General features: G+C 36.6%; 1 protein-coding gene across 2 annotated transcripts in view; it reads right to left on the bottom strand.

Annotated features, from left to right (window-relative positions):
- The window catches only part of BMPR2 (bone morphogenetic protein receptor type 2), a 188,105-nt gene that overhangs the window by 119,325 nt on the left and 41,218 nt on the right, over positions 1-27,562 (bottom strand). Inside the window, exon 2 of one of the 2 annotated variants that reach the window (XM_082467004.1) lies at positions 20,094-20,366. The exons of the other annotated variant lie outside the window; for it this stretch is intronic. Coding sequence (XP_082323130.1) covers positions 20,094-20,241 — 148 coding nt within the window. The 5' untranslated portion in view covers positions 20,242-20,366. The remainder of the gene's footprint in view (positions 1-20,093; positions 20,367-27,562) is intronic. 2 annotated transcript variants of the gene reach the window in all.

Here is a 27,562-nt window from a genome sequence, read left to right as displayed (position 1 = left end):
TATAAATAATAGCTTACTTACAGGCAGATATATATTGGAGAACAAAATAAATAAGAAAATTAGTTTAAAGAATGTAAAAAATTCACATCTCAAATCAAAAGGAAGGCAACTTTTAAAAATAAAATGAAGGAAAATGTGACATGAAAGAAATCTTTACCATTTGGTTGGCATCTACTTTGAATATTTGTTAAACTCAGAGATACAGAAAGAATAAAAAGAAGAGTTTGAAAGAATAAAGCAGAGGCCAAATTCTAACAGAGGGTATTAACAAAGACAGAAAACGAGAGTATTAAGCATTCAAATTTTTTTAAAAAATCAATTTTATAGATGTGGCAAATTAACGCTTTCAGCAGAAAGTATCATTACACAGAATTGGCCATGTGTTATCATACCATTTAAGTAGAAGGTGTCCAATTATTTACTTTAAAAAAGTGAAATTTTGTAACCTATGTTTTGTCCTTGGAGTAGAAATGTCCCCATTTTATTGTTTGACACTAGAAAGAAAAAGATAAAAAAAGAAACTTTGACAAAGAAGAATGAGCATATGTTTCCAAATATCTCAATGGCTTATCTAAACTTAAAAACTATATATAAAACCAAAGCTTGCTAAAAATAAAATGATGTATCTTTTTATTTGTATTATTTTCTTTTCTTCTAAAACAATCATTAAAGATATAAATTGCTGAAGAAATCACCAAAAACATGATTGTCATGAGAAACAGTTATCTCATAGGCATGTATATGAGTTATACTAATAGAGATTCACTATAATAGAGCTAAGATCAAGATCTATTAAGAGGGACTTTATTATAAAATTTTATTATGTTGATGGTTTTACAAAAGAAATGGTTAAAAATTTTCACGTATTATCTGCTACTATAAAGTCAGATCTCCACTTATGATATATATTGAAGTGCATGTCTCAGTATAGTACATATAGGGAATACACATTAATAAACAAGTACTGATTTGGGGGCAATATGTATTAATACACAGTAGGCTAGATGTCATATGAGATTTTAAAGTATTTACAAGACAATTGTCACGGGCTGAAAGTTTGTTCAACAAATAATTATAGAGCACCTTCTTTGTGAACAAAAATTGTGTCAGATACTGGGGATGAAGCAATGAAAAAAAAAAAAAACCATCATCTGAAGCAATAAATAACTGAAACAGGATGTGCCCATCATGATATACAAAACCCAAACGTATTAAGGCTATTATTCTAGCTCAAAATCTCACAACATGAAGCTTAATTTCATTCATTATTTTGGATCAGATGCTAATAATACTAGTGTCCATAGATAGATAGACAGATGATAAATCTATTTTGATAATAGGAGCAATTTGGCAGACACATACCTTTCCAGTACAGTGTACTGGAAAGGTATATTCTCCCTCTAAAAATTCAAATTGATATTTGACACTTTAAAAAAAGGAAGGAAGGGAGGGAGGGACGGAAGAATATAGGTCAATTTATAGATTTATTGTTATTAGAAAGGAGCATTTACACTACTCTGAGCCTTTTAAGAGATACCCACATGTGAAGCTATGTATATTGTATAGTTCATGCACTCTCCAAACTCAGGTTCACCATGGTTTGCAGAGATATATGAAAGGGCTTTGAAAAGTATTATACATATAGAAATGACCTTTCTGATGAGATCTGAAACAAGTAATTAGCAATACTACTTTAAAGTAAAAATCATACAAAAGAACACACCATGATAATAATATAGCAAATAGCAGTTTAAAAAATCAACTTTAAAATGAAACTAACCACTGCTTCCAAACAAAACTCTCTACTTCTTAAAAGGGTTCATTATAATGGATATTCATTGAAGAAAGCAAACCAAATTAGAAGCAATCACAGCCTTGCCTCTTACTCAAAATAGGACTAACCTCGTTTATATGATACATAGGATCTTGAAAGGCTTCCAAACGCTGCCTGTATCTGTACTATCCAATATAATTTTCTGCAATGATGGAAATATTCTATAATCTATACTGTCCAATATAGTAGCCACTATTAAGCGCTTAAAATATGGCTAATATGACCAAAAAAAACCTGATTTTTTTTGTTTTAATTTTAATTAAACGTAAATTTAAATAGCCACTGCTATGGACTGAATTGTGTACCCTCAAAATTCATGTTAAAGCCCTAACCTCCAAAGTAGTTGTATTTAGAGGGGGGGCCTTTGAGAAGTAATTAGGTTTGGTTGAGGTCATGAGGGAGGGACCGTCATGATGGGATTAGTGCCTTTGTAAGAAGAGAAACCAGACAGCCTGCTTCCTCTCTCTCGCACTCACCACTGCCATGTGAGGAAGATGGCTGTGTGCAAACCAAACAGCACCTTGAATTTGGACTTCCTAGCCTCCAGAATTGTGAGATATAAATTCCTTTGATTTAAGCCACTCAATCTATGGTATTTTATATGGCAGTTCGAGTTGACTAATAAAGCCAACTATGTGGATAGTGACATAATTAGATAGTGCAGCTCTAGTAGTTTATATAAATATACCAGGCACTAGATATAAACAAAACTAGTTTGAGATTATGCTCACTTTTTGCTTTTATTCTTTAAAGCACAATTGTAAACTGTTATGACAACCCTGGTCCTCCAAAAAAAGACTTCCTCTTCCTAGCCTCAGAGCAAGTACTATAAAAGAGTGTTCAGTATCTTAACAAGGTACTAGGTTACAAAAGGTCATCAGACTGTCGCCAAGCATTATATATCAGGCCTCCTGCCAAACTGATTTCCTGCAAATAAACTTTTCTTACATATATGAAAGTTTTCAACATTAGTATTCCAGTCATATCTTGATAAATTCTACTTAATCAGAAATAAATAAGAAAATTAAATGAGTAGTCATCTGAACCTTACTCCAATATTCTGCACAACTTCCTAATAGCATTCCTTACCAAAACATTTGACTAACAGTATTCCTTACTAAAACTTATGGTTAAAAGTAATCAACAGAATTAAAGATGGCAGGCAGAATTTCTGGAAATAAGGAGATTATAAAGTACTTACTCAAAAAACTTGACCACAGTATATACTGAGCTGAGATCCACAATTTGACCTTATCACTTCCTTGCTTGATTTTCATTTCCAAAATCCTTAAGATGATGTATAAGGACTTGCATGATCTAGTAATTGCAAATCTTTCCAGCTTCATCCAGACAGCAACCATGGAGTACCATTCTCCTTCTCACCTTAGAATATTCATGCATTCTATTCCCTTTACCTAGACAGAATGCCTCATTTACTCAACCTCTATTCATCTTAATGTTTCTTCTTCAAAGAATCTCTCCCTATTCACCCCAGACTGGTAAGGCCGGTAACTCCTATCATATGCTCCACAGCATTCTGTACTTTACACAATCTCCACAACTTCTTATTACTTGTATGTGCCCGACTTATTCATCAAATTAGAAGCTCTAAATAAGAGCAGGGGCTGAGTTCTTGTTCACCACTGTGTCTTCAGCACATGGCATTATATCGAGCATTCGATATATATGTTTTTGAATATGTGAATGATTAATGTGTTTCCTTCCCCTATTTTTTGCGAAGGACACGAAGTATTACTACAACAAATTTTTAAAAAATGAATAAAAGTAGGGCACACCAGCAAAATGAAACCCTATATCCATGCAAAAGCAAGTATAATAACAGCTTTATTTATAATAGCCCCCAAATGGAAACTATCCAAGTGTCCATAAATTGATGGATGGATCAACAAAATGTAATATATCCATATAAATATTAATGAGCAGTAAAAGGAATAAACTACTGACACATGCAATAATGTGGATAAATCTCAATATCTTGTGTTGAGTGATAGACACTACACATGAGAACATACCATATGATTCCAGTTATATGAAATCCTAGAATATAAAAGAAATCTAAAGTAGATTAGTGGTTGCCTGGTGCTAGGGGCAGAAGGAAAAAAAGACTACAAAAGAGAACAAGGAATCTTTGGGAGATGATGAAAATGTTCTGTATGCTGATTGTGGTGGAGGGCTTTCATAAGTATATACAATTATAAAAATTCATCAAATTATACAGTTTAAACACATGCAGTTTATACCTCAACTAGGTCCATTTTCAAAAAGACAGGTACACAGTATAAAACTGAACAGGAACAGGACAACATAGTTCAGAGCAATTTTTTATGCATGTTGTGAAATGGTATATACAAATGTTTTCCTGAGTCACAGAATCTTATGCCTAATCTCGGCATCGCAAGTCCAGCACCCTGGAGGTGAAAGATGTCCAGCTGCATCTAGAACGCCAGTGGAACACGTGGATCCCAGGGTTTGGCTCTGAAGAAGTACGATCCTACAAAAAAGCTTGCACCACAGAAGCTCTTAAAAGCTGGTTCTATGAATGAATATAAATTTTCCCTTAGTTTTGTTGGCAGGAATTTTTTTAAGACCTTCACTGCCTATCTAAACAATCCAAGAGTCACATAACATCCATTTTTCAGTAGCTGTAATATATTTATCTGTACTGGAAAAGTCTAAATGCCTTATCTTTACCCTGGAACAAAGTTCAAGGACTAGTTCTGGGTATGCTTGTGTGTTTGGCTTCTGTTTATCTAAGTGTCAAAATGAACTATCTAAAATAAACAACACAGGAACCTTGCAGTAATGGGGCAAATAACTGAATAACTGAAACAACAGTATCCTGTTCTTAGAACACAAATTTCTCGGGACAAACAAAACTGGGATTTCAGAGTATCGCTACAAAGAGAGAATGCCTTAACCTAACAGAAATGTTCCTAAAAAATTTGGTGCAAACTCAAATTTCTAAATTCAATTATAATAAATCAAGTAAGAAAGTTTCTTATTTTTCCAATTCTTTCAAAAATTAAATAATTATCTCTTAATTTATATATTTCTTTATCCAGATTACAACAGATTAAACTGTCATTCTGGGGAGCATTCCCATAATGTCAAAGAGAGAGCAAAGTGGGAAGAAGATTACAGTCTTCATAAAGTGCCTCTTTAGGATGTTCCTGAATTTGATGCTATGTTGGGAGTCCCTGTAACTACCCTAGGACTCACAGGACTCAGCACATCATCGTACTCATGGCTATAATTTACTACAGCAAAATAATACAGAACCAAAATCAGCAAAGGGAAAAGCTATATGAGGTGATGTCCAGAGGAAACCAGGTACAAGTTTCCAGGAATTTTCGCCCCGTGTCATAGAGGATGCACTTAATTCCTCCAGCACTGAATTGTGAGAACACGTGTGAAATGCCTAATCAAGGAAGCTCGTTAGAGATTCAGTATCCAAAGTTTTTGTTGGGGTCACGTAGGCAGCCTCTGTCTAGCACACACAAAAATTCCAGACTCCTAGAAAAAAGGGAGGTGCTCAACATAAACCAAATTGTTTGTATAAATAGTTTAAGCATAGTAAACCATTCTTATCAGTTATGAAATCGTGGGAACACTCCCAGAATCCAATTTTTCTCAGATGCCAGCCAAAGGCCAATCTTATAAGCAGATCTTTCTAAGGATAGCGACCTTGTTTTGTTAACTCCTTTTCTGCATAGACGCCAAAGGAGACTGACAACCAAAGGCTGATTAAAATACACACAAACACTTGGAGCACTGGGTTGCAAGGCTGACCAGCTGTCTGAACAGACATGGGCCTTGGACACCGTGTTGCCAGGTCGACCAGCTGTCCAACTGGACTTGGGCCTGGGTTGCCAGGTCACTAGCTCAAATGATCTCTTGGTTAAACATGGCTGAGGTGAACTATTATATAACTTCAAAGGTAAATCATAGAATATCTCAGATTCTCTCTCTCTCTGTGTGTCAAACAAAAAACATGCAAGAAATAATAGCTTTATCATTATTGTAATTATTACCACTTTAATTAGCATCATTTATTAATGTTTCAATGTTGTAGCGGTGGTGGTGGCCAAAGGAAAAAAAAAACTGAAGTGAAGTTTCTCCATCCACAAAAGTTGTCCAATTGACTGAGGGGAAGAAAAAACAAAAAACACCACATATGAATACACACGTACTCAACAACAACAACTCTGGGCTGAACAAAATGTCTCAGGCAATCCAAGCTCTCCCAAACAGCAGTGAGATACATTGTTCTCCCCGAATTCACAGCAACAGTAAACCACTGACTGACTAACAATCAGTCATTAAAGAGTCAGTCAAATACTTATTAACCACCTGTTATATGCCAGGCACTGGAGATATGGTAGGAATAAGATATAGTATACTACAAAAGGAATAGACAGTGACTCTACTCTCAAGGTGCGTATATTCTACTGATGGAAATATAAAAGTTATAAAACTGCAAAACAAATAAATATATAAGAATTTCATAGGATGGCTTTGAATCACTCAGTTTTTCCTCCTATGGTGCAATCAGTGGTCATTCTCAGTAGCTACTCTTTCGAGAATAAATTTTAGAGTATCCTAAAAATATTCTTCAACTACATACTTTGCCACAGCTTTCCACAAGAGCAACTTGGTGTTTTACATAAATATTTTTAATGTGGATGCTCTTAAGCCCCCAAATTCCCTTTCAATTTTTATGCTAAGAAAATAAAGAACCAATATGTAAATATGTATAAGTGAACTTACTGGAACATTGTTTATAATAGTAAAAATTGGAAACAATCAGTTCTCTACTGATAAACATTTAGGTTATCAAAATCAGAGTATATACAAAAATAAAATACTACGCAGCCATAAAACATCGTTTAGACTTGATCTGCTTACGTGGTGGGGGACGATGATAAATTTTTTAATGGAAAAGACCATATTAAATATGGTGACTGTATAAAAAATAAAATATTCAAAATAAATAAACAAGGATTATGATTTTACAAATAAAATAAACTGTGTCCTTTAAAAAAAACCAGTGAACATAATTCCAGTTTTGTAAATTTGTGTGTGTGAGAGAGACAGAGAGAGAGACTGTGTGTGTGTGTGTGTGTGTGTGCATGCGCACGTATGTAACAAACTTCTGGAAGGATATATTCCAAAATATGGTGGGATTATGACTTAGTATTGGTAACACACTCTTTATTACATTAAACTAACAGGATATCAAAACTGAAGACCTAAAAGGCCCATTATTATGGTTTATAGAGAGTATCAATTAGCTAAAATAGAAACAAATGTAAAAGTTAAAAAAATTTTTAATGTAAAAATTAAAAATTGTGCATATTTAATTATGAAGAATTTTCTCACCAGTATATTAATTTTCAAACTTAAAATTCTTTATAAAAATTATGTTTGTATATTTTAAAGAATACCTATTAAAAAAAGGACAGAGAGGGGCTTCCCTGGTGGCCCAGTGGTTGAGAATCTGCCTGCCAATGCAGGGGACACGGGTTCGAGCCCTGGTCTGGGAAGATCCCACATGCCACGGAGCAACTAGACCCGTGAGCCACAACTACCGAGCCTGCGCGTCTGGAGCCTGTGCTCCGCAACAAGAGAGGCCACGATAGTGAGAGGCCCGCGCACCGTGATGAAGAGTGGCCCCTGCTTGCCGCAACTAGAGAAAGCCCTCGCACAGAAACGAAGACCCAACACAGCCAGAAAGAAAGAAAGAAAGCATTTCATTCATCTAAAAAAAAGAAAGAAAGAATCTGCCTGCCAATCCAGGGGACATGGGTCCATCCCTGGTCTGGGAAGATCCCACATGCCATGGAGCAATTAAGCCTGTGCGCCACAACTACTGAGCCTGCACTTTAGAGCCCGCGAGCCACAACTACTGAGCCCACGTGCCACAACTGCTGAAGCCCGGGCACCTAGAGCCTGTGCTCCGCAACAAGAGAAGCCACCGCAATGAGAAGCCCACACACCGCAATGAAAAGTAGCCCCACTCGCCAGAAGTAGAGAAAGACCTCGCGCAGCAAAGAGGACCCAACGCAGCCAAAAAATAAATTAAAGAAAAAAAAAAGGACAGAGGTAGTACCTTAAAGTATATGGTGATGGAATGCACCAAGAATGTCACTTATCTACTACTACTCTTTTAAAAATGTCTAATTCACTAAAAAAGTTATTTGTTTTTGGTTTTTAAAAATTAAAAAGCCTAAGATATACTTCTAAATGGAGAGCTAATTATAGGGGTAAAGATGGGTAAATAAAAGAGAACTGTTTGATCCAAAGTTATATTGATCAAATTTCTAGTGCTCTTTAAAACACACACACAAACACACACACAAAACAAAACACTGGCACCCTCCATAAAACCATTTCTATGCAAAAGAGTTTCACATATGAACAAACCAAGGTCTTCAAAATCATGACATATATAAACATAAACATACAAAAAAAACAACACAGGAAAGAATGTAGAGCAAGTGGAACTCTAATACATTACTGGTGAACTGCAAAACAGTACAGCCACTTTGGAAAAGTTGAGCAGTTTACAGTGCTACACAGCAATTTCCCTCCTAGGTACTCCATGAAATGAAAACATACCAGTATTCAAGATGTTCATTCATATCAGCATTATTCACAACAGCTTAAAGAATACTACTCAACAATAAAAAGGAATGAACTACATACACATGTAACAACATGAATAAATATAAAAAACATATATATATGAAATACTACAGACAAATACAAAGCTGTCTAATCACTATTAAAGTCATTCATTTTTAAAGATGAAAAAGCGTAAGATATACTTCTAAATGAACAGTTAATTCTACATTAATTTATTATACTAATTAATAAATTCATTTCACATATATTAAATACTAAAGATAAAATCAAAGAGACAGAAAACACATCAACAGTAACCTGGAGCAAGAACTGAGAGCAGGAAGCAATGGTAAACAGCTAAGAGGGAAAATTTTGAGGGTGTTCAGATGTTACTGATTGTGGTGATGGTCACACAACCATACTCATTTTCCAAAACTTATCAAGCTGGGTACTTAAAAGAGGGAATTTTATTTTATGTAAATTAAACTTCAACAATACTACACACACACACACGCACACACACACACACACACCCCCAAACTGACAACTCAGCCGTAACTTATTATCCACTACTTGCCAAAACAAACCCCACTAAAAACATCTCCAAAGTCTTAAGTAAAATATACATGCTATTGGGTCAAATGTCATTATAATAAGTATATCTACAATAGCCACATGGATATATAAGTATATGTATATCCAAGCTCCCAGGTATCTAAGAATATAAATTCTTAAAAGCAAGCCCTAAGCTTTTACTGTAACCAGCTCTTCATTCATATATATTCAGTACATATGAAATATATTCAATATATTTTTCATAATATGATCTATTCCAGACAGAACAGAACAAACTAAATAGAGCAGAGAGAGTTTATTAGTTCTATAAAACATGGTGTTATGAAGAAAGCACTGAACTGGGAATCAAAAGAACAGGTTTTCCTAATGATATAATGGAACACAGAAGTTTTGTCAAAAAGCAAAGAGAGGGACTTCCCTGGTGGCACAGTGGATAAGACTCTGCGCTCCCAATGCAGGGGTCACGGGTTCGATACCTGGTCAGGGAACTAGATCCCACATGCATGCCACAACTAACGAGCCCACCTGCTGCAACTAAGACCCAGTACAACTAACTAACTAAATAAACAAACAAATAAATAAATTTTTTTTTAAAAAGGCAAAGAGGCACAACTTTTACATTGTCAATCTATCAAGATTTTCTTTTCACTTTAATTTTCCATCACACTAAATACAGAAAAAGCCTTTCCTTCCAGAGATAAATGTTCAACTTCTTTTTTTTTTAATTTGCTTAAATTCATCTTTTTTTTTTCTTTTAAAGACTTTATTTTTAGAGCAGCTTTAGAGGCTGACAGCAAATTTGAGAGGAAGGTACAGAGATTTCCCATATGCCCTCTGCCCCCACACATGCATAGCCCCCCCTATTATCAACATCCTCAAGCAGACTGGTGCATTTGTTACAACTGATGAACCTACAATGACACATCATAATCACCCGTTACCTTAAGGTTCACTCTTGGTGCTATATATTCTATGAGTTTGGACAGATGCATAATGACATGAATCCATCATTACAGTATCATATAGAGTGTTTCTACTGCCCTAAAATGTTGACTTCTATTTTATTCTATTTTCTCATTGCCTCACTTTTCTTACAAAATTATTTTTGTACTGTTTATCACTACAATCCATCTGTCATTTATTTGTACATATGATATGAAGTAAGACTATGAATTAACTTTTACCCAAAAGCAAACTAATCCTTCCAACCCCATATATTAAATACATTTATCTTCACCAATAAAAAACAAAACAAAACCCAAAAAACAAACAGGCAAACCTTCACCATCTAACCCCAAAACAACACCACAGGTCTTTCTATCTTATTTCTGTCACCAGTCAGGTTACAATGTTACTTGAAAAAATTACATAATTTCTCTAGGCTGCATTCTAAAAATCAAAAAATATGTTAAATTAAGCCTTTCTTAAGGTCCCATCTAAGTCAACATCTAGGGTTATATAATTCTAAAAATTTCTTCACAAGCATATGTGCCTAAAATCTTTATTTCAAAAATAAACTTTCTAAGAAAAAAAAAAAAAGATGACACTTTATCCCTATCCTACAAATCTCAACTTAAACTCACTGAGGAAAAACTCCCCTGAGAATTAATTAGCAAGATTTTAGGCAATAATCCATTTTTCTTATTTGAAAGATTAAAATTTTGTAAAATTTTGTTGAGCAAAGTTAAATATTCTGAATGACAAAAACAGCAAAATCTAGACTGACAAAAAAAGGATATGAACAAAGATGAATATTTTATTTCTTTTTTAAGGCAGTACAGTTCTCAACCAGGGGCAATTTTACTCCCCAGGGGACTTTTGGCAATGTTAGGAGGCAATTTTAGTTGTCACAACTGCAGGTGATGGTGCCACCGACATCTGCAGTAGAGGACAGGGGTCCTGCTAAAAATTTTACAATGCACATATACTTCCCCACGCAAAAAAATCATCCAGCACAAGATGTCAACAGTGCCAAGGCAGAAAAGCCCTGCTCTAAGGATATTACAATGTAATATATCTTCTGAGATAGTGGGCAGAGATATAAACAGAATTATCCCCTATTTGGAAATACAAGTAAACACAAAGGCATATTCTTTCTTGCACCAATCTTAAAAAATCTTTTTATGTGACACATCCAGGGAATTACAATAGCATCCACTAGGATGGCTATAATGAAAACAACAAACAATAAGAAGTGTTGGCAAGGATGCATATAAATTGGAACCCTCATATATTGCTGACGGGACTATAAAATGCTGCAGCTGCTTTGAGAAACAATCTGGCAGAGCCTCAAAAGGTTAATCATAGAGTTGCCATATGACCAAGGAATTACTCTCCTAGATATGTACCCAAGAGAACCGAAAACATATATCCAAGGGCTTCCCTGGTGGCACAGTGGTTAAGAATCCACCTGCCAATGCAGGGGACACTGGTTCAAGCCCTGGTCCAGGAAGATCCCACATGCCACGGAGCAACTAAGCTCGTGTGCCACAACTACTGAGCCTGCAAGCCACAACTACTGAGCTCGCGTGCCACAACTACTGAAGCCCACGTGCCTAGAGCCCATGCTCCACAACAAGAGAAGCCAACGCAGTGAGAAGCCCGCGCACCGCAATGAAGAGTAGCCCCTGCTTACCTCAACTAGAGAAAGCCTGTGCGCAGCAACAAAGACCCAACGCAGCCAAAAAAAAATGAATAAATAAAATAAATTGATTTTAAAAAGATATTTTTAAAAAGAAAACATAGGGGCTTCCCTGGTGGCGCAGTGGTTGAGGATCTGCCTGCCAATGCAGGGGACACGGGTTCGAGCCCTGGTCTGGGAAGATCCCACATGCCGCGGAGCTACTAGGCCCGTGAGCCACAACTACTGAGCCTGCGCGTCTGGAGCCTGTGCTCTGCAACGAGAGGCTGTGACAGTGAGAGGCCCGCGCACCGCGATGAAGAGTGGCCCCCGCTTGCCGTAACTAGAGGAAGCCCTCGCACAGAAACGAAGACCCAACACAGCCATAAATAAAATAAATTAATTAATTTAAAAAAAAAAAAAAAAAGAAAACATATATCCACATAAAAACTTGTACACAAATATTCATAGCAGCATTAGCCATAAGAAAATAAACTTGGAAACAACCCATATCTTTATCAATTGATGAATGGATAAACAAAATATGATATAGCCATACAATGGATTTTTGGATACTTTTTAAAAAATGAAGCAATCTCCCTGGTGGCTCAGTGGTTAAGAATCCGCCTGCCAGTGCAGGGGACACGGGTTCGAGCCCTGGTCCGGGAAGATCCCACATGCCGCAGAGCAACTAACCCCGTGTGCCACAACTACTGAGCCTGTGCTCTAGAGCCCGTGAGCCACAACTACTGAGCCTGTGCTCTAGAGCCCGTGAGCCACAACTACTGAGCCCACGTGCCACAACTACTGAAGCCTGTGTGCCTAGAGCCCGTGCACCACAACTAGAGAAAGCCCACACGCAGTAATGAAGACCCAACGCGGCCAAAAATAAATAAATAAATAAATTTATTAAAAAAAAAAAATGAAGCAATCATATGGAATCTCAAAGTATCCTGAATACCCAAAACAATCCTGAGAAAGAAAAACAAAGCTTGGAAGCCTAACGCTTCCTGATTACACAACACTACAAAGCTACAGTAATCAAAACAGTGGGATACCGGCATAAAGACAGACATATAGACCAACAGTACAGAAGAGAGCACCCAGAAATAAACCCTTCCAAGACTACACAAAGGAGAGAAGAACAACAGCCTCTTCAACAAATGGTGCTGGGAAAACTGAATTGCCAAATGCAAAAGAAAGAAGTTGGACCCTTCCTTATCTTACATCACATACAAAAATTAACTCAAAGTGCATTAAAGACCTAATCCTAAGACCTGAAACTATCAAAGTCCTAGAAGAAAACATAGAAGGGAAAACTTCATGACATTGAATTTGTCAGTGATTTTATGGATATGACACAAAAAGAGTAGGCAACAAAAGCAAATACAGACAAATGGGATTCTGTCAAACTTTAAAACTTCTGCCCAGTAAAGGAAACCATGAAGAGTGAAAAGGCAACCTATGGAATGGGAGAAAATATTTGCAAATCATATATCTGATAAGGGGTTATTATCCAGAATATGTGAAGAACTCCAACAACTCAATAACAACAAATCAAATAACCCAATTTAAAAATGGGAAAAATCTGAATAGAAATTTCTCCAAAGAAGATATATAAATGGCTAAGAAGAATTTTAAAAGATGCTCAACATCACTAATCATCAGGGAAATGCAAATTAAACCAACAAGATATCACCTCATACCCATTAGAATGCCCACTTTAAGAAAAAAGAAAGAAAATAATGTGTTGGTATTTCCCTGGTGGTCCAGAGGCTAAGACTCCGCACTCCCAATGCAGGGAGCCTAGGTTCCACCCCTGGTCAGGGAACTAGATCCCACATGCCTCAACTAAGAGTTTGCATGCCACAACTAAAGGTCCCAAGTGCTGCAACTAAATGTCCCACATGCTGCAACAAAGATCCCACACCGGCAGTGAAGGTCCCGCATGCCACAGCTAGGACCCGGCACAGCCAAATAAATAAATAAATAAATATTTTTTAAAAGCAAAGAAAATAACAAGTGTTACCAAGTATTTGGAGAAACTGGAACTCTTGGGTACGGTTAATGGTAATGTAAAATGGTGCAGCCACTATGGAAAACAGTATGGAGATTCCTCAACAAATTAAAAATAGAACTACCACATATGATCCACCAACCCCACATCTGGATATATATACAAAAGAATTGAAAACAGAATCTCAGAGATATCTGCACACCAATTATATTAATCAGCTACAGCTGCAGTAACAAAATATTACAGACTGGGTAGCTTAAACAACAGAAACTTATTTCTCACAGTTTTGAAGGCTGGAAGTACAAGCTGAAAGTGCCAGGTGATTTGGTTCTCTAGTGAGGGGTCTCTTCCTGGTTTGAGACAGCAATCTTCTCAGTACTATGTCTGCACATGGCAGAGAGAGTGGGGTGGACATAAGAAGGAGGAGGAGGAGGAGGAGGAGTGGTGGGGGGAACGATAGGGAGGGCAAGCTCTGGTGTCTCCTCCTCTTTATTTAAGGGCACCACCCTGTTGGACTATCAGATTAGGGCCTAACTTTTATCACCTCCTCACCAGCCCTATCTCCAAATACAGTCATACTAGGAGTTAGGGCTTCAACATATGAATGGCGGGGGGCGACATTTCAGCCTATACCACACATGTTCATAACAGCCTAATTCATAATTGTCAAGAGGGAGAAGCAACCTAAATGTTAATTGATAGATGAATGGATAAAGAAAATGTGGTATATACATACAATAGAATATTATTCATCCTTAAAAAAAAGAAGGAAATACTGCCATATACTATCACATGGATGAGCCTTGAGGACATTATGCTAAGAGAAATAGAGCAGACTCAAAAAGACAAATGTATAATTACACTCAAATGAGTTATCTAAAGCAGTCAAACTCACAGAAATGGAAAGTAGAATAGTGGTTGCCAGGGGTTAGGAGGAGGGAAGGGGAGGCGTTTTGTGGGTTTAGAGTTTCAGTTATGCAGGATAGAGGGGTTCTGGAGACCTGTTGCAAAACAATGTGCATTTGGTTGCACACTTGCAAACCGTTGGGAGGGTGACTTTTATGTTATGATTTTTGCCACAATAAAAAGGAAAGGAAGCAAGGAGGGGGAAGGAAGGAGGGAGGGAGAAAGAAAAGGAAGAAAGAAAGGGAAAGGAAAGGAAGAAAGAAGTATTGATACGTGCTATAAGATGAATGAACCATGAGGTCAGTCACAAAAAAACACAAATTATATAGTTCCATTTATATAAAATGTCCAGAACAGGTGAAGACAGACACAGAAAATAAATTGGTAGTTGCCTACAGCTGGAATAGGGAGGTGTGTGTAGAAGGTAAAAAGAGATTTAACTGCTGACAGGTACAGGGGTTCAGGTTGAGGGGAACCTATAATACATTTGAGCTGTAAAACCACGGCATCATTGAATTTTGTTTTTAATTTTTATTTATTTATTTATTTATTTTTTGCTGCGTTGGGTCTTCGTTACCCAGCGCAGGCTTTCTCTAGTTGCAGCGAGCAGGGGCTACTCTTATGTTGTGGTGCGCGGGCTTCTCATTGCGGTGGCTTCTCTTGTTGTGGAGCACGGGTTCTAGGTGTGCAGGCTTCAGTAGTTGTGGCATGCAGGCTAAGTAGTTGTGGCTCAAGGGCTTTAGAGCGCAGGCTCAGTAGTTGTGGTGCACGGGCTCCACAGCATGTGGGGTCTTCCCGGACCAGGGCTTGAACCCGTGTCCCCTGCATTGGCAGGCGAATTCTTAACCACTGAGCCACCAGGGAAGTCCCAGAATCATTAAAATTTGAAGAGGATAATAATGTTAAGGTTCACTTAGGGTAATTCCCTTTATTTACAAGAAGTTAACCCAGATAAGTTATTTGACTTCCTCAAGAAAACATTTCTATTATCCTACTTCCAATATATTTTGTAATTTTTAAATGAACTAAATTAATGACTATTCTATAACGATCAAATAGCGTTTTTAAATTCAAAAAGACACTTATTGTAAATAACTCTCCTGCTGTCATCTCTGCTTTCCCTTCAACACAAAAGAGAAAAAATGAAGAGAGAAAAGTTTTGAAAGACTAGTATTATGATTATTTTATCATGTGGAAAAATATATAAATATTACCCAATGCTTATATAGCATCCTAAGAAATATACAACACCCTTTCATGATTAAAACACTCAACAAACCAGAAATGGAGGGGAACTTTCTTAACCTGATTAAGGGCATCTATGAAAAACCCACAGCTAACGTCATACTTCATGGTGAAAAACTGAAAATTAAGTTTTCCTCTAAGATCAGGAATAAGACAAAGAAGTTGGCTCCCCAACTTCCATTCAACACTGTACGGGAGATTCTAGGCAAAAAAGAGAAAAGACAAAGAAAAAAATAATAAAAGGCATTCAGATTAGAAAGGAAGAAGTAAAGCTATCTCTATTTGCAGATGCCACAGTCATATACATGGAAAATCCTAAGTGATCACAAAATACTATTAGAACTAATAAATAAGTGCAGCAAGGTTGCAGAATACGAGACCAATATACAAAAAGCAATTGTATTCTATATACTAGCAGTGAACAATCCAAAAGTGAAATTAAGAATACGATTCCAGGACTTCCCTGGTGGTGCAGTGGTTAAGAATGGTACACTGAAAACTATTACAAAAAGTCATCGAAAGTCACTGATATCCCACGCATGGATTGTAAGGCTTAATACTGTTAAAATGGCAATACTCCCCAAATTGATCTACATAGTCAATGTAATCCCTATCAAATACCAGTTCCCTTTCTGCAGAATTGACAAGCTGCTTCTAAATTTCATATGGAAATGCAAAGGACTCAGAATAGCCAAAACAATCTTGAAAAAGAGCAAAGTTGGAGGACTCACATTTCCTGGTTTCAAAACTCACTACCAAAGTGACATTAATCAAGACAGTGTGGTACTGGCATAAAGACAGACATATATATATCAAGGAAATAGAATTGGGAGTTCAGAAATAAATCCTTACATGTATCGTCAATTGATTTTTAACAGGGGTGCCAAGACAACTCAGTGGGGGAAAAGTTAGCTTTTCCAACAAATAGTTGAACTGTATATCCATGCACAACTGCATATCTACATTCAAAAGAATGAAGTGGGATCCCCTCACACACCATATACAAAAATTAACTCAAACCACAGACTCCAAATGTAAAAGCTGAAACTATAAAACTCTCAGAAGAAAACATAAGCATATTTCTTTGTGACCTTGGATTAAGCAATAGTTTCTTAGCTATGACACCAAAAAAGCACAATAGCAAAAGGAAAAATAGGTAATTTGAACATCAAAATTTAAACCTTTAATGCTTCAAAGTACATCATGCAGAAAGTGAAAAAATAATTACAGAATGAGAAAAAAAATTGCAAATTATATATTTCATACAAGTCTGGTATCCAAAACATAAAAGAAACGTTTACAACTCAACCAACATGACCCAGCAATTCCATTCCTAACCATATACCCAAGAGATATAAAAACATGTTCACACAGACTTGTACAAAATTATTCATAACCACATTATTCACAATAGTCAAAAAATGTAAACAACCTAAATGTCAATTGATAAATGGATAAACAAAATATGGCATATCCATAATGGAATGTTAGGCAACAAAAACAAATGAATTACTAATACATGCTACAACATGGATGTACCTTGCAAACAGAATGCTAACTGAAAGAAACCAGACAGAAAAGGCCACGTGTATTTTATCATACCATTTATATGAAATGTCCAGAATAGGCAAATTCTTGAGACAGAAAGTAGATTAGAGGTTGCCAAGGGCTGGGGGAAGGAGTGAATGAAGAATTACTGTTAATGGGTACAGGACTTTTTTTTTGGGGGGGGGGGGCGCGTGATAAAAATGCTCTAAAATTGATTAAGGGGACAGTTGAACAACTGTGAACATGCTAAAAATCACTGAATTTTGTCCTTTAAATGAATGAATTATAGATATATAAATTATTTCTCATAAAGCTGTTATAGAAAATATTACATGTGAACAAAAACCACATCTGTAAAACATTATACAACAAGTGAAAATTTATTTGCAACAACTGAAAACAGAAGAAGCAAAGATATAAACAATCAGTTGAAGTTCCTGAGAGAGGTAAATTTAAGTATTTTGAGGGAAGCCCCCAGAGGGATGTTAATTTACTAAAAAGAAGAATTTTCCATTTGGGTAATATGGGAAGGCATGAAAATAAGAAAAAGCAAGCTGAGTAAAGCACAATTCCTACAGCACGACAAAATATTTTGCAAAGACTTAGTAAAGAATTGTATAGTCATGTTTCTTGCAAAACTGCCAAATTTGGCAAAACCAATTTGGGCTGAGGTTATTTTCAGTACAACTGGAAAAACTGTACAAAAAGATTATATCATTTTCTAGGAGTAGGACCATAAATAAGTTAGAATCACAAAATATTACTTGGAAAGAATCAAAGAAGTCAAATTTTCCATAAAAAGGCAGAATTTCATCCTATATGTAAGATCTCTGATAGATGATCTACTTGGATGTTTTCAGAGTTTGCTAATTCAAAAGATAGGCCATGCACTGTTGCAAATTACAAAGCCAAGAACCAAATGAAATTTCTATATCAAGATAAAGTTTTCATGAAAATGGCCAATTTATTAACACTATTAAAAATGATGTGCCATTTTATAGTTAACTTACAACAGTGTAAGAAATGCTTTTTTTTTTTTTTGAGTCGTATGACCTAGTACACACGTACATACACATGTAAGTTAAACAAAAAATTCATGAAACAATACTTTTCTTACTATGGGCAATATACTAATATCTTTTAATGCTAGTCACAGCCCACAGATCAACTCAAAAGCTCAGGAGACAAAACTCACCAAACCACAACAGAGGTACAGCTCAGGATAAACTATATCCTTTTGAATGAAAACATGTTAATAAAACATGGATTCTTATTGCTACCAACCCACTGGCTGAGTTAACTGCAACTGATTTTGCACTTATCCTCTTTTGCCAGGTGGCTGTATTTTTTATCAAATTAAAGTTGACTTCCATCCCTATGCTCATTTTTAAATTGAAGAACTTGGTAGGGCAGGTGAGGGTGTGGTGAGTGATCTTCCATTCCCTATACACATACAATAATGACACATATGCCCATGCATAGAGGATAGATGAATGGATATTTCCTAGAATTGATACTTCTTTCAATTAATTTGTATGTATCTGCTGTATACGATCATAGCTATAAACTCTGTGTAGCCACATTTACCAATGTTCCTGAGAAAAATGAAACCAGTTATCAATTTGGGAAACATAAGGTCACTTGTAAATAATTTCCCTTAAGTTATATTTTTTTCTCTCTATTCGTAACACCTTATCTCTAGTAACATGCTACTCCTCCTCAGGAAATAACAAATTTCAGCCTTTGTTAAAAATTCAATAAGCAATTCTAACAGGAAAAAAATATATATTAATTAAACATAAACAACTGAAAATGTCAAGACATTAATTTAGGGTAGGCCCGGGCCCTAGAATAGAAAACCTTATGACCTAAGCCATGGTCCCAATCAGGAGAATGTTACCACAAAGAGCACCTCTGTTCTTCCCTTCAGGAGTCGCTTACTATCCTCTGCTCTACCACAGCCACTATAATTAGACACTGCCTCTTATGAACTGAGCTTTAGTCTCAACCTCTGTTCCAGGGGTCCTAAATCTAAAGCCTTTGAAATTTTTGTAGAGGTGAAAGAATTTCCCATGTTTTTAATGGGAAATGCCCATAGCTTTCATTTTAAAGGAGAAAATCTGGAGGCATGGCAGTCACTATAAACAAAGAAACCTGAATATCTCTTGATTATCTAGCAGAGCTGTCTACTGTCCAGCAACATTTGTCATTTCTTCAAAGAAAAGAACTAGGGCTTTAATCCAGTTAAAACCACTGCAACTTCCCCAGAGAATATTTATTAGGTAGCGCATATAATACCAACAAAATTCACTATGAAACAAAGAAAACAGCAACAATTCAGGCTACAGAAAGTTAATCTAAAAATGAAAATATTGTTTATGATCCAAACCACTATTTGATATATCAGCTGACAGGCAACTTGTCAATTTGTGACCTATGATGCCACAGTTAGGAAGAGACCAGTTTCTCCCTTGTCAGGAATTCAGGACAGCCCAGAGACACTACTGGATTTTGGCAAGACCTTCAGGCAACTCTATTTAAAAGACTAAGTTTTTGAATAATTCAGAGTTACCTTCAATCCTACTGAATTTCTTCAACATCATTAAAGATAATAATGTGGATACTGTATTAGTTTTCTAGGGCTAGTGTAATGAAGTACTACAAACTGAGTGACATAAAACAACAGAAATTTATTGTCTCACAGTTCTGGAGGCTAGAAGTCAGCAGGACTGTGCTCCTTCTGAAACCTGTATGGGAGGAGCCTGCCTTGGCTCTTGTAACTTCTAACCAGCAATTTTTGGGTGTTCCTTGGCTCGCAGATGGCATTACTCTAATCACCATCTCCATCATCACACCGCATTCCTCCAAGCATCTCTGCCTTCATCTCTTCTTAAAAGGACACCAGTTATTACATCGGTTCACATCACCTACTTCTCATGACTTCACATCCACCAGGAATCACCTTCACCATCTAACTGCCAAATTCCAGAGAAAAATTACATTATTAATAGCCCTAAATATCTTGGAGGTCCCATAAAGATGAAATTTAGACGTAGGCCTTACCTGCCTCCAATGAGGCAAACCAATACTCTTGAACATCCTAGACTGCTACTATTTTACCAGCTGGCAGATGGCTATATAATTTTAGCCTCAGTGGGTTATGCAATAGGGTCAGATCAAACTCAAAAGCAGCAAAGTACTGAACAGTTAAGGATCACTTTATCATTTTAGTTTAAGAAACACGTATCTTCTGCTGCCTTTGGTATGTTTTTAATTAAGGTGAAAACTTTCAAAAGCAAATGTCAACACTATATGATAAAATGACTTTAAGATCAGAATCTGAGAAACAGGACAGATGTACACATCTGCTGCATATCAGATAACACCTAATCTAGGATCGCTTTAGATTTAAAATTATAAAATCATGAAATGAAGAGTCAACGTAGACTATAATTATAGAAAGAACGAGAGAGGCCATGGCTTATACTCAATTCATTATGCTTTATGCTAATACAGGGTTTTTCAATCTCAGAACTACTAGCATTTTGGGCCAGATGATTCTTTGTTATGTGGGATGTCCTGTACACTTTAGACTGTTTGGCAGCATCCCTGGCTTCTATCTAGTAAATGCTAGTAGCATCCCCTAGTTTTTACAACCCAAAATGTCTCCAGACATTGTCAAATATCCCAGATGCAAAATCACCTCTTGTTTAGTACCACTGTGCTAATGGAATGAAACATCATGATATAGAATAACCTCAAATAACTGGTAAGATATAATTCATTATCTGATATTAGATATCACTTTTCTACTTTCTACTTACACATGAATATGGGGAACCTTCGTGATCTGATAATTAACAGATTATTTTAAACTATAAAATGAAAACAAATCCTAAAGGAATTTTCTGACTGCAGGAGCAGTAATAAATCTACTAGATTTATTACATCATACTGGTTATTTTATATAATTTATTATCTCTAATGACAAAAATCCTGCAGTGATAAATATATATAATACTTATATATAAATAGAATACTTCTGAAACTAGTAACAATGGTTGCCTTGAAATACGAAGACAAAGAATAAGAGATCTAGAGAAGAAAGTCAGTCAAAATTAGTAGTTCAGAAGCCCTACTTAGGCATCTATCTGACTTAAATAACACATCAATCTCATTCTATAATGCAATTAAATTAGTTCATTCAACAACTCTTGAAAATCCATATATTCACAGTCCAAGAAATACAAAAATAGGAAACAACCCCAAGTGTCAAGAAATGTATAATCTAATAGCAAAGACAATCATATAAACAGTGAATCATAAAATAAAAATAATTTAAATGATTCTTTCAACAAATATTGAATCCTGCTATAGACTTCAATAGTGGGGTCCTAATCCAATAGCCTTGCTGGCCTTATAAGAAGAGGAAGAGAAAGAGATTTCTCTCTCTCCCACAACATACACATACAAGGAAAGGCCATGGGGGCACAGAGCAAGAAGGTGGCTGTCTGCAAGTCAGAGAGAGAGCCCTCACCAGAATCCAACCATGCCAGCATGCTCTCTTGGACTTATATCCTCCATAACTGCAAGGAAATAAATTTCTGTTGTTTAAGCCACCCAGTCTACGGTATTTTGTTATGGCAGCCCAAGCAGATTAATACAAATATCTACTGTGCCAGACTCATATATACTAGGGACTAGAGTTAAAAAGATAATCTCAAATTCAAGAAAACAATTTTGTCCTCAAGGATGCCACTGTCTAATAGGTGAGAGAAACAGTGTACGATGTGGTAAATGCTCTACTGGAAGCAAAAAAAGAGGATGCAGACAATCCTAACACTGCCTCATCCTTCTGGGGAAAGTCAAGGAATATTTTTAAATGTCCACATCACAGAACTATAGCTTGAACTGAACTGTGATAGAAAAGTAAGGATTCACAAGGCAGACCAGGAGAGAAGGAAATTCCATGCAAGGGGAAAATTCCAAAAGCAAAATCTTGAAGAGAACATGTTAAATTCCAGTAACCATAAACAGTTCAGTGTTGCTGGAATGCAGACTGGGGAAGGGAGAGTAGTAGGAAATGATGCTGAAAATGTAAGCAGGAACCAGATGATGGATGTGCCATGATAAGGAGTTTGAACTTCATTCTGTAGGCCACAGGGAACAACTGAAGAATTTTAAGCAGGGGAATAAAATGAACAGATTTGTATTTTAAAGAAGCACTCTGGCAGAGTATGAAAAAGAGATTGGGGGAGGGAGAGAAGAGAGGCACTGTACCAGTTAGAAAGCTATTGCATATATTCAATATCTTATAATAAACCATAATGGAAAAGAATATTAAAAAAAAAAAGCTATTGCAATAATCCAGAGAGAAACATGATAAAGGTAGGAACTGAGAGAAATAAAGGGAATGGATTATAGAAATATTTATAGGACCAAACAAAACTAGCATAGGCCTTGAAATCACATAAAAATTTTAACATTTAACCCTAGCCTCTTTGAACCTAGTTCCCTCACCAGTATAATGGAAATAAGAAAAATCCCTCAAGGGCTATATTAAGAGGTAAGAAAATAATTTCTGTATGCTGTATATGCTATAGCTGTTTCTAGATGATTTTAGTTAATCTCCTTAGAAATGACAGGATTACTTTGGTGTCTAGTAGGATGCTCTGGTGGAAATAGGCATGGAAATTGAGAGAATAATCAAGAACCAAAGATAAGCCCTGTATTTGTGGCCTAGGCAATAGGGTAAATAGTGGTGTCAATAACTTAGCCAGGAAATAAAGGAAGAACGGTTTTGGAAGGAAAAATGCTGTGACAGAAGTAAACAGAATGCTATGGGCACATGTGAAAACTTCTAGCTAGAGGCATGAGGAAAGATAAAGGATTCGTGATGGACCTAAAAAAAAGTCAAGTAAGATATCAAGAGGTACAACTGCATTCAAGAACAATATGAGGGGCTTCCCTGGTGGCACAGTGGTTAAGAATCTGCATGCCAATGCAGGATACAAAGGTTCGAGCCCTGGTCCTCCGGGAAGATCCCACATGCCGCAGAGCAACTAAGCCCGTGAGCCACAACTACTGAGCCTGCACTCTAGAGCCCGGGAGCCACAACTACTGAGCCCATGTGCCACAACTACTGAGCCCGTGTGCCACAACTACTGAGCCCGTGTGCCTAGAGCACATGCTCCACAACAAGAGAAGCCACCACAATGAGAAGTCCATGCACTGCAAGGAAGAGTAGCCCCCACTCACCGCAACTAGAGAAAAGCCCATGCACAGCAACAAAGACCCAACGCAGCCATAAACAAATAAATAAATAATTTGTTTTTAAAAAGAACAATATGAACAGAACCAAAGAAACAGGAACTATAAATTGTTAAGTTCTGATGAACTGTGAACTACAGAGAGTGAGTGTATGCAAGAAAGAGAAAGGGGGGGGAGGGAGGGAGGGAAGTGGGTGGGTGTTAGTGAAGTGAAGAAATCAAACTACCTCAGAGAAATGATAATATAGAAATGAAAAAGTTTTAAGGCTCAGAAGATAATGAAATCTTGTTATAGGCCTACTTCTTTTTTACTTAACAACTGCCAACTAAAGAATGTCACTCGTTGTCTGGTTCTACAGGAATTAAGTCACTAGCCACTGCAGTCACTGACCTTCAACGAACACACCCTAAAAGGAGCTATGAAGGAGATCAGGAATGAGGCACTCTGTGCTCTGGGAAAACTAGCAGAACAGGCCTCCAGATTATTTTCAGGAGAAAATTTTATGAACCCAGTTGTTGCATCTTCCCATACTTAGAAAAGCACTAAAATCATTAACTGAGATATGTGTTCCTCGTGACTAGTAGCAACCTTCTACCAAGATGTATGCCTGATTGCATATATCCTTTTCTCCAAAATCCCATATATGCTGACCTCCCCCCTTCCTCTTTGGAACAGTTCCTCAGAGCTATCTGAGAGGCTGTCTTCCAGGCTATAGCCCTCAGTAAGTCCCCAAATAAAACTGAAACTCTCAGCTCTCATGTTGTGTGTTTTTATTTCAGTCAACATAACTTTATTTTGATAATGAAACCCTGTTAAAGGCCTACTTCTTTATTTTTTACTTAATCACTTTATTTTAGACCCACAAATGTATTATATGCTCACTATAAAAATTTCCACTGCAGAAATACATAACATCCAATTAATCACAAAGTGCAATGAACTTTACCTCAAAATATCTCTAGACTCCTTCTATCTGTATTAATCTGTATCCAATGCACCATGCTAGTTTTGACTGTCATCATCTCTTGCCTAACCAACTTTGATAGCCTCCTTACTGGTTCCTCCACATCCTCTCATAATCTAGTCTCTATATGGTAACCAAAGTAATTTTACTTTTTAATATAATACCTGCACATAGTAATTTAAAGGTATACCGGGACATGTACTTAAAAGTCTCCCCTTCATCCTAGTCCTGAAGCCATTTACGTCCGCTTTTATCAGTCAAAATAAACTAGATTATGTTCACTAATAATCCCAAAATCTCCGTTGCCTTAAACAACAAAGGTTCATTTCTTGGTCTTGCTCCATGTCCTAACTCAGGGCCTAAGTGATATATTACTTCCAACCACAGCACTGAATTGCTAATGTCAGACTCTCCAGAATTTTTTTTATCTTCTTTCTGGCATTTCCTTGATTAATCATGCATCTTTTCAGAAGCTTATTAACCATCCAGGTTCCCTATTTTGTGAATTCAAATCCTTTCTCATTTTCCCTTTGAATTGTTTTTTTAAGGTGTTTTTCCTATTTAAGATAATAATCCTTATTTGATTACATATGTTACAAATATCGTTCTCAACCTGCAGCTGCTTTTTTCATTTTGTGATATCTCCTGTTGTACAGAATTTTTTAATTTAATTTAATTACATTTATTAATTTCCTTTTATTACTTGTTTTTTGTACCTTTTTAAAGAAATCCTTTTCTAGACCAAGGTCAAAAAGATATATATTTTCTTCAAGTTTTTCACATATAGATTTTTTTTCCACATATAAGTGTCACCTTTGGATCATTTCTAATGACCTTCCTCAGTATTAGATTTTCTTCTGCATATGTTTTGAAATTTGAGTTTGCAGTCTCAGACTTTTTGTTTGCTCTCTCTTTCTCTCTCTCCCCCAACTCCCACTCACCATTTGCTCCCCAGGATACTTTCAGGTATTTCACCCGTATATCTACCTCCTGCTCGTAGTCCTAAACTAGGTTCCTATAATATCATTTTGAAACTCGAACCCTGCAAAGATACTGGGGATGCTGCAGATGCCATCACAGATTGGAGGGACCTTGGCTAAGTTCTGGTCATAAGGGTAAGCGTCTTCATTCTCATACTCATTAGGTCCGTAGTTAATGAAAAGATTTTAAATTTTTAAATTTTTTTACCACCAAGAAGGAAGAAGCTGTTTTTTGTTGTTGTTGTTCTTTGGGGGGATTTTTGGCCTCGTTTCAAGGAGAAAGAACACCTGGGTTCAAGGCAGGAAGCCTGGTTCTGATCTTGTCACATGGTCACTTTTGGACCCTGTTAACCCTATAGGAACCTAGTTCGTACTCATCATTGCCAACTTCCAGTCCCAGAACTTGGCTAGGCACAACACTTTGCTCTTCTACTACAAGGAGATGTTAAAATTGTTTTTGAGCTCATTTAAAATTATACCTGTCAATGCTGTTTTTGGACTAGAAGTCACGTGTCAAACCATGAAGTTAGATATATCTTCACTAACAGGCCTTGAGTCGTTATCTGGTCTACATATCTTTGTTGCTACTTTCCTGCTAATATCTAGCTCCTTATATTTATTATTTTATAACAATATATAAACTTCATTGATGATCAGACACTAGAAATGGCAACTTGAAGAACTCTGTATAGAATACTTCAAATTAGCTACAGGATAAGATAAAAAGCAGCTGTCATTCACAAGTTTCTTTGAAAGCATTTTCTGCTTTTTGAAGTGAGCTTAAAAGAAACATTTAATGAACTTTAAAATGACAGTACATGTTATTTACTATACACTCACTTTTCAAATTCTTGAGTCCTCTTCCTCATCCCACTCCACATGCAAAAAATCAACAGTTTCTCCCATTGCTGCTTTCCCAACATCTATGAATCTTAGTGGAATTGTCTCTTTTCTTGGGGAGGGAGAGTGGCAAAAAGGGGAAGTTCCTTACCTGTGGCTGAACTCTAGTACTACTCACCTCCTTGCCTCTAAATTTCTAAAATTCCCCTCCTCTAAACAACTCTCAGTATTGAAAACATTTTAAAACCTGTTTAAAGGGGATAGCTTTACTACCAAATACTATAGAAAGCGCTAAGAGTAATAATTATACAGACTTAAGATTCTGGGGGAAAAATCCTTCAGTGATAGGTAACTACGCCTGCAAATATATCACTGCCTGATTTTAAAAGAAAAACACAGCTTTTCTTTCTTTCTTTTTTTTTTTTTAAATGAAACTTGGTAATATTTTTTTTCTTCTAAACTGGATCTCATATACAAAAAAACAATTGCTAAACATCGCCTTTAAAACTCTTCACCCGGGCTTCCTTGGTGGCGCAGTGGTTGAGAATCTGCCTGCCATTGCAGGGGACACGGGTTCGAGCCCTGGTCTGGGAAGATCCCACATGCCACGGAGCAACTAGGCCCGTGAGCCACAACTACTGAGCCTGCGCGTCTGGAGCCTGTGCTCCGCAACAAGAGAGGCCGCTACAGTGAGGTCCGCGCACCGCAATGAAGAGTGGCCCCCACTTGCCGCAACTACAGAAAGCCCTCACACAGAAACGAAGACCCAACACAGCCATAAATGAATGAATAAATAAATGAATAAATAAAAATTAAAAAAAAAAAAAAACTCTTCACCCTTCTACAAATGTTTTCATATTCCAGGCAGGATGTAGGGTTACGAATGCATATTCAGGAACGCCAGCAGGCCCCATCCTCCAACTTAAACCCAGAAGACTTAATTGGAAGCAGTATTTGAAAGGAGTCTGGATATGTAAGACTAATCAATAAAATTCACTGAGTTTCTGTGTATAAATTAATTTCATTAATTGTGCTATACTATTTAGTAAAAACACACCCTTCAAGCTTAATTTTGCAATTGCTCAATATTTCTTTGGATATGTGTATTTTTTTTATT

This window comes from Balaenoptera physalus (assembly GCF_965194825.1).
Source record: "Balaenoptera physalus genome assembly, chromosome: 6".
Lineage (NCBI taxonomy): Eukaryota > Metazoa > Chordata > Mammalia > Artiodactyla > Balaenopteridae > Balaenoptera > Balaenoptera physalus.
This window is presented reverse-complemented; position numbering and strand designations above follow the sequence as displayed.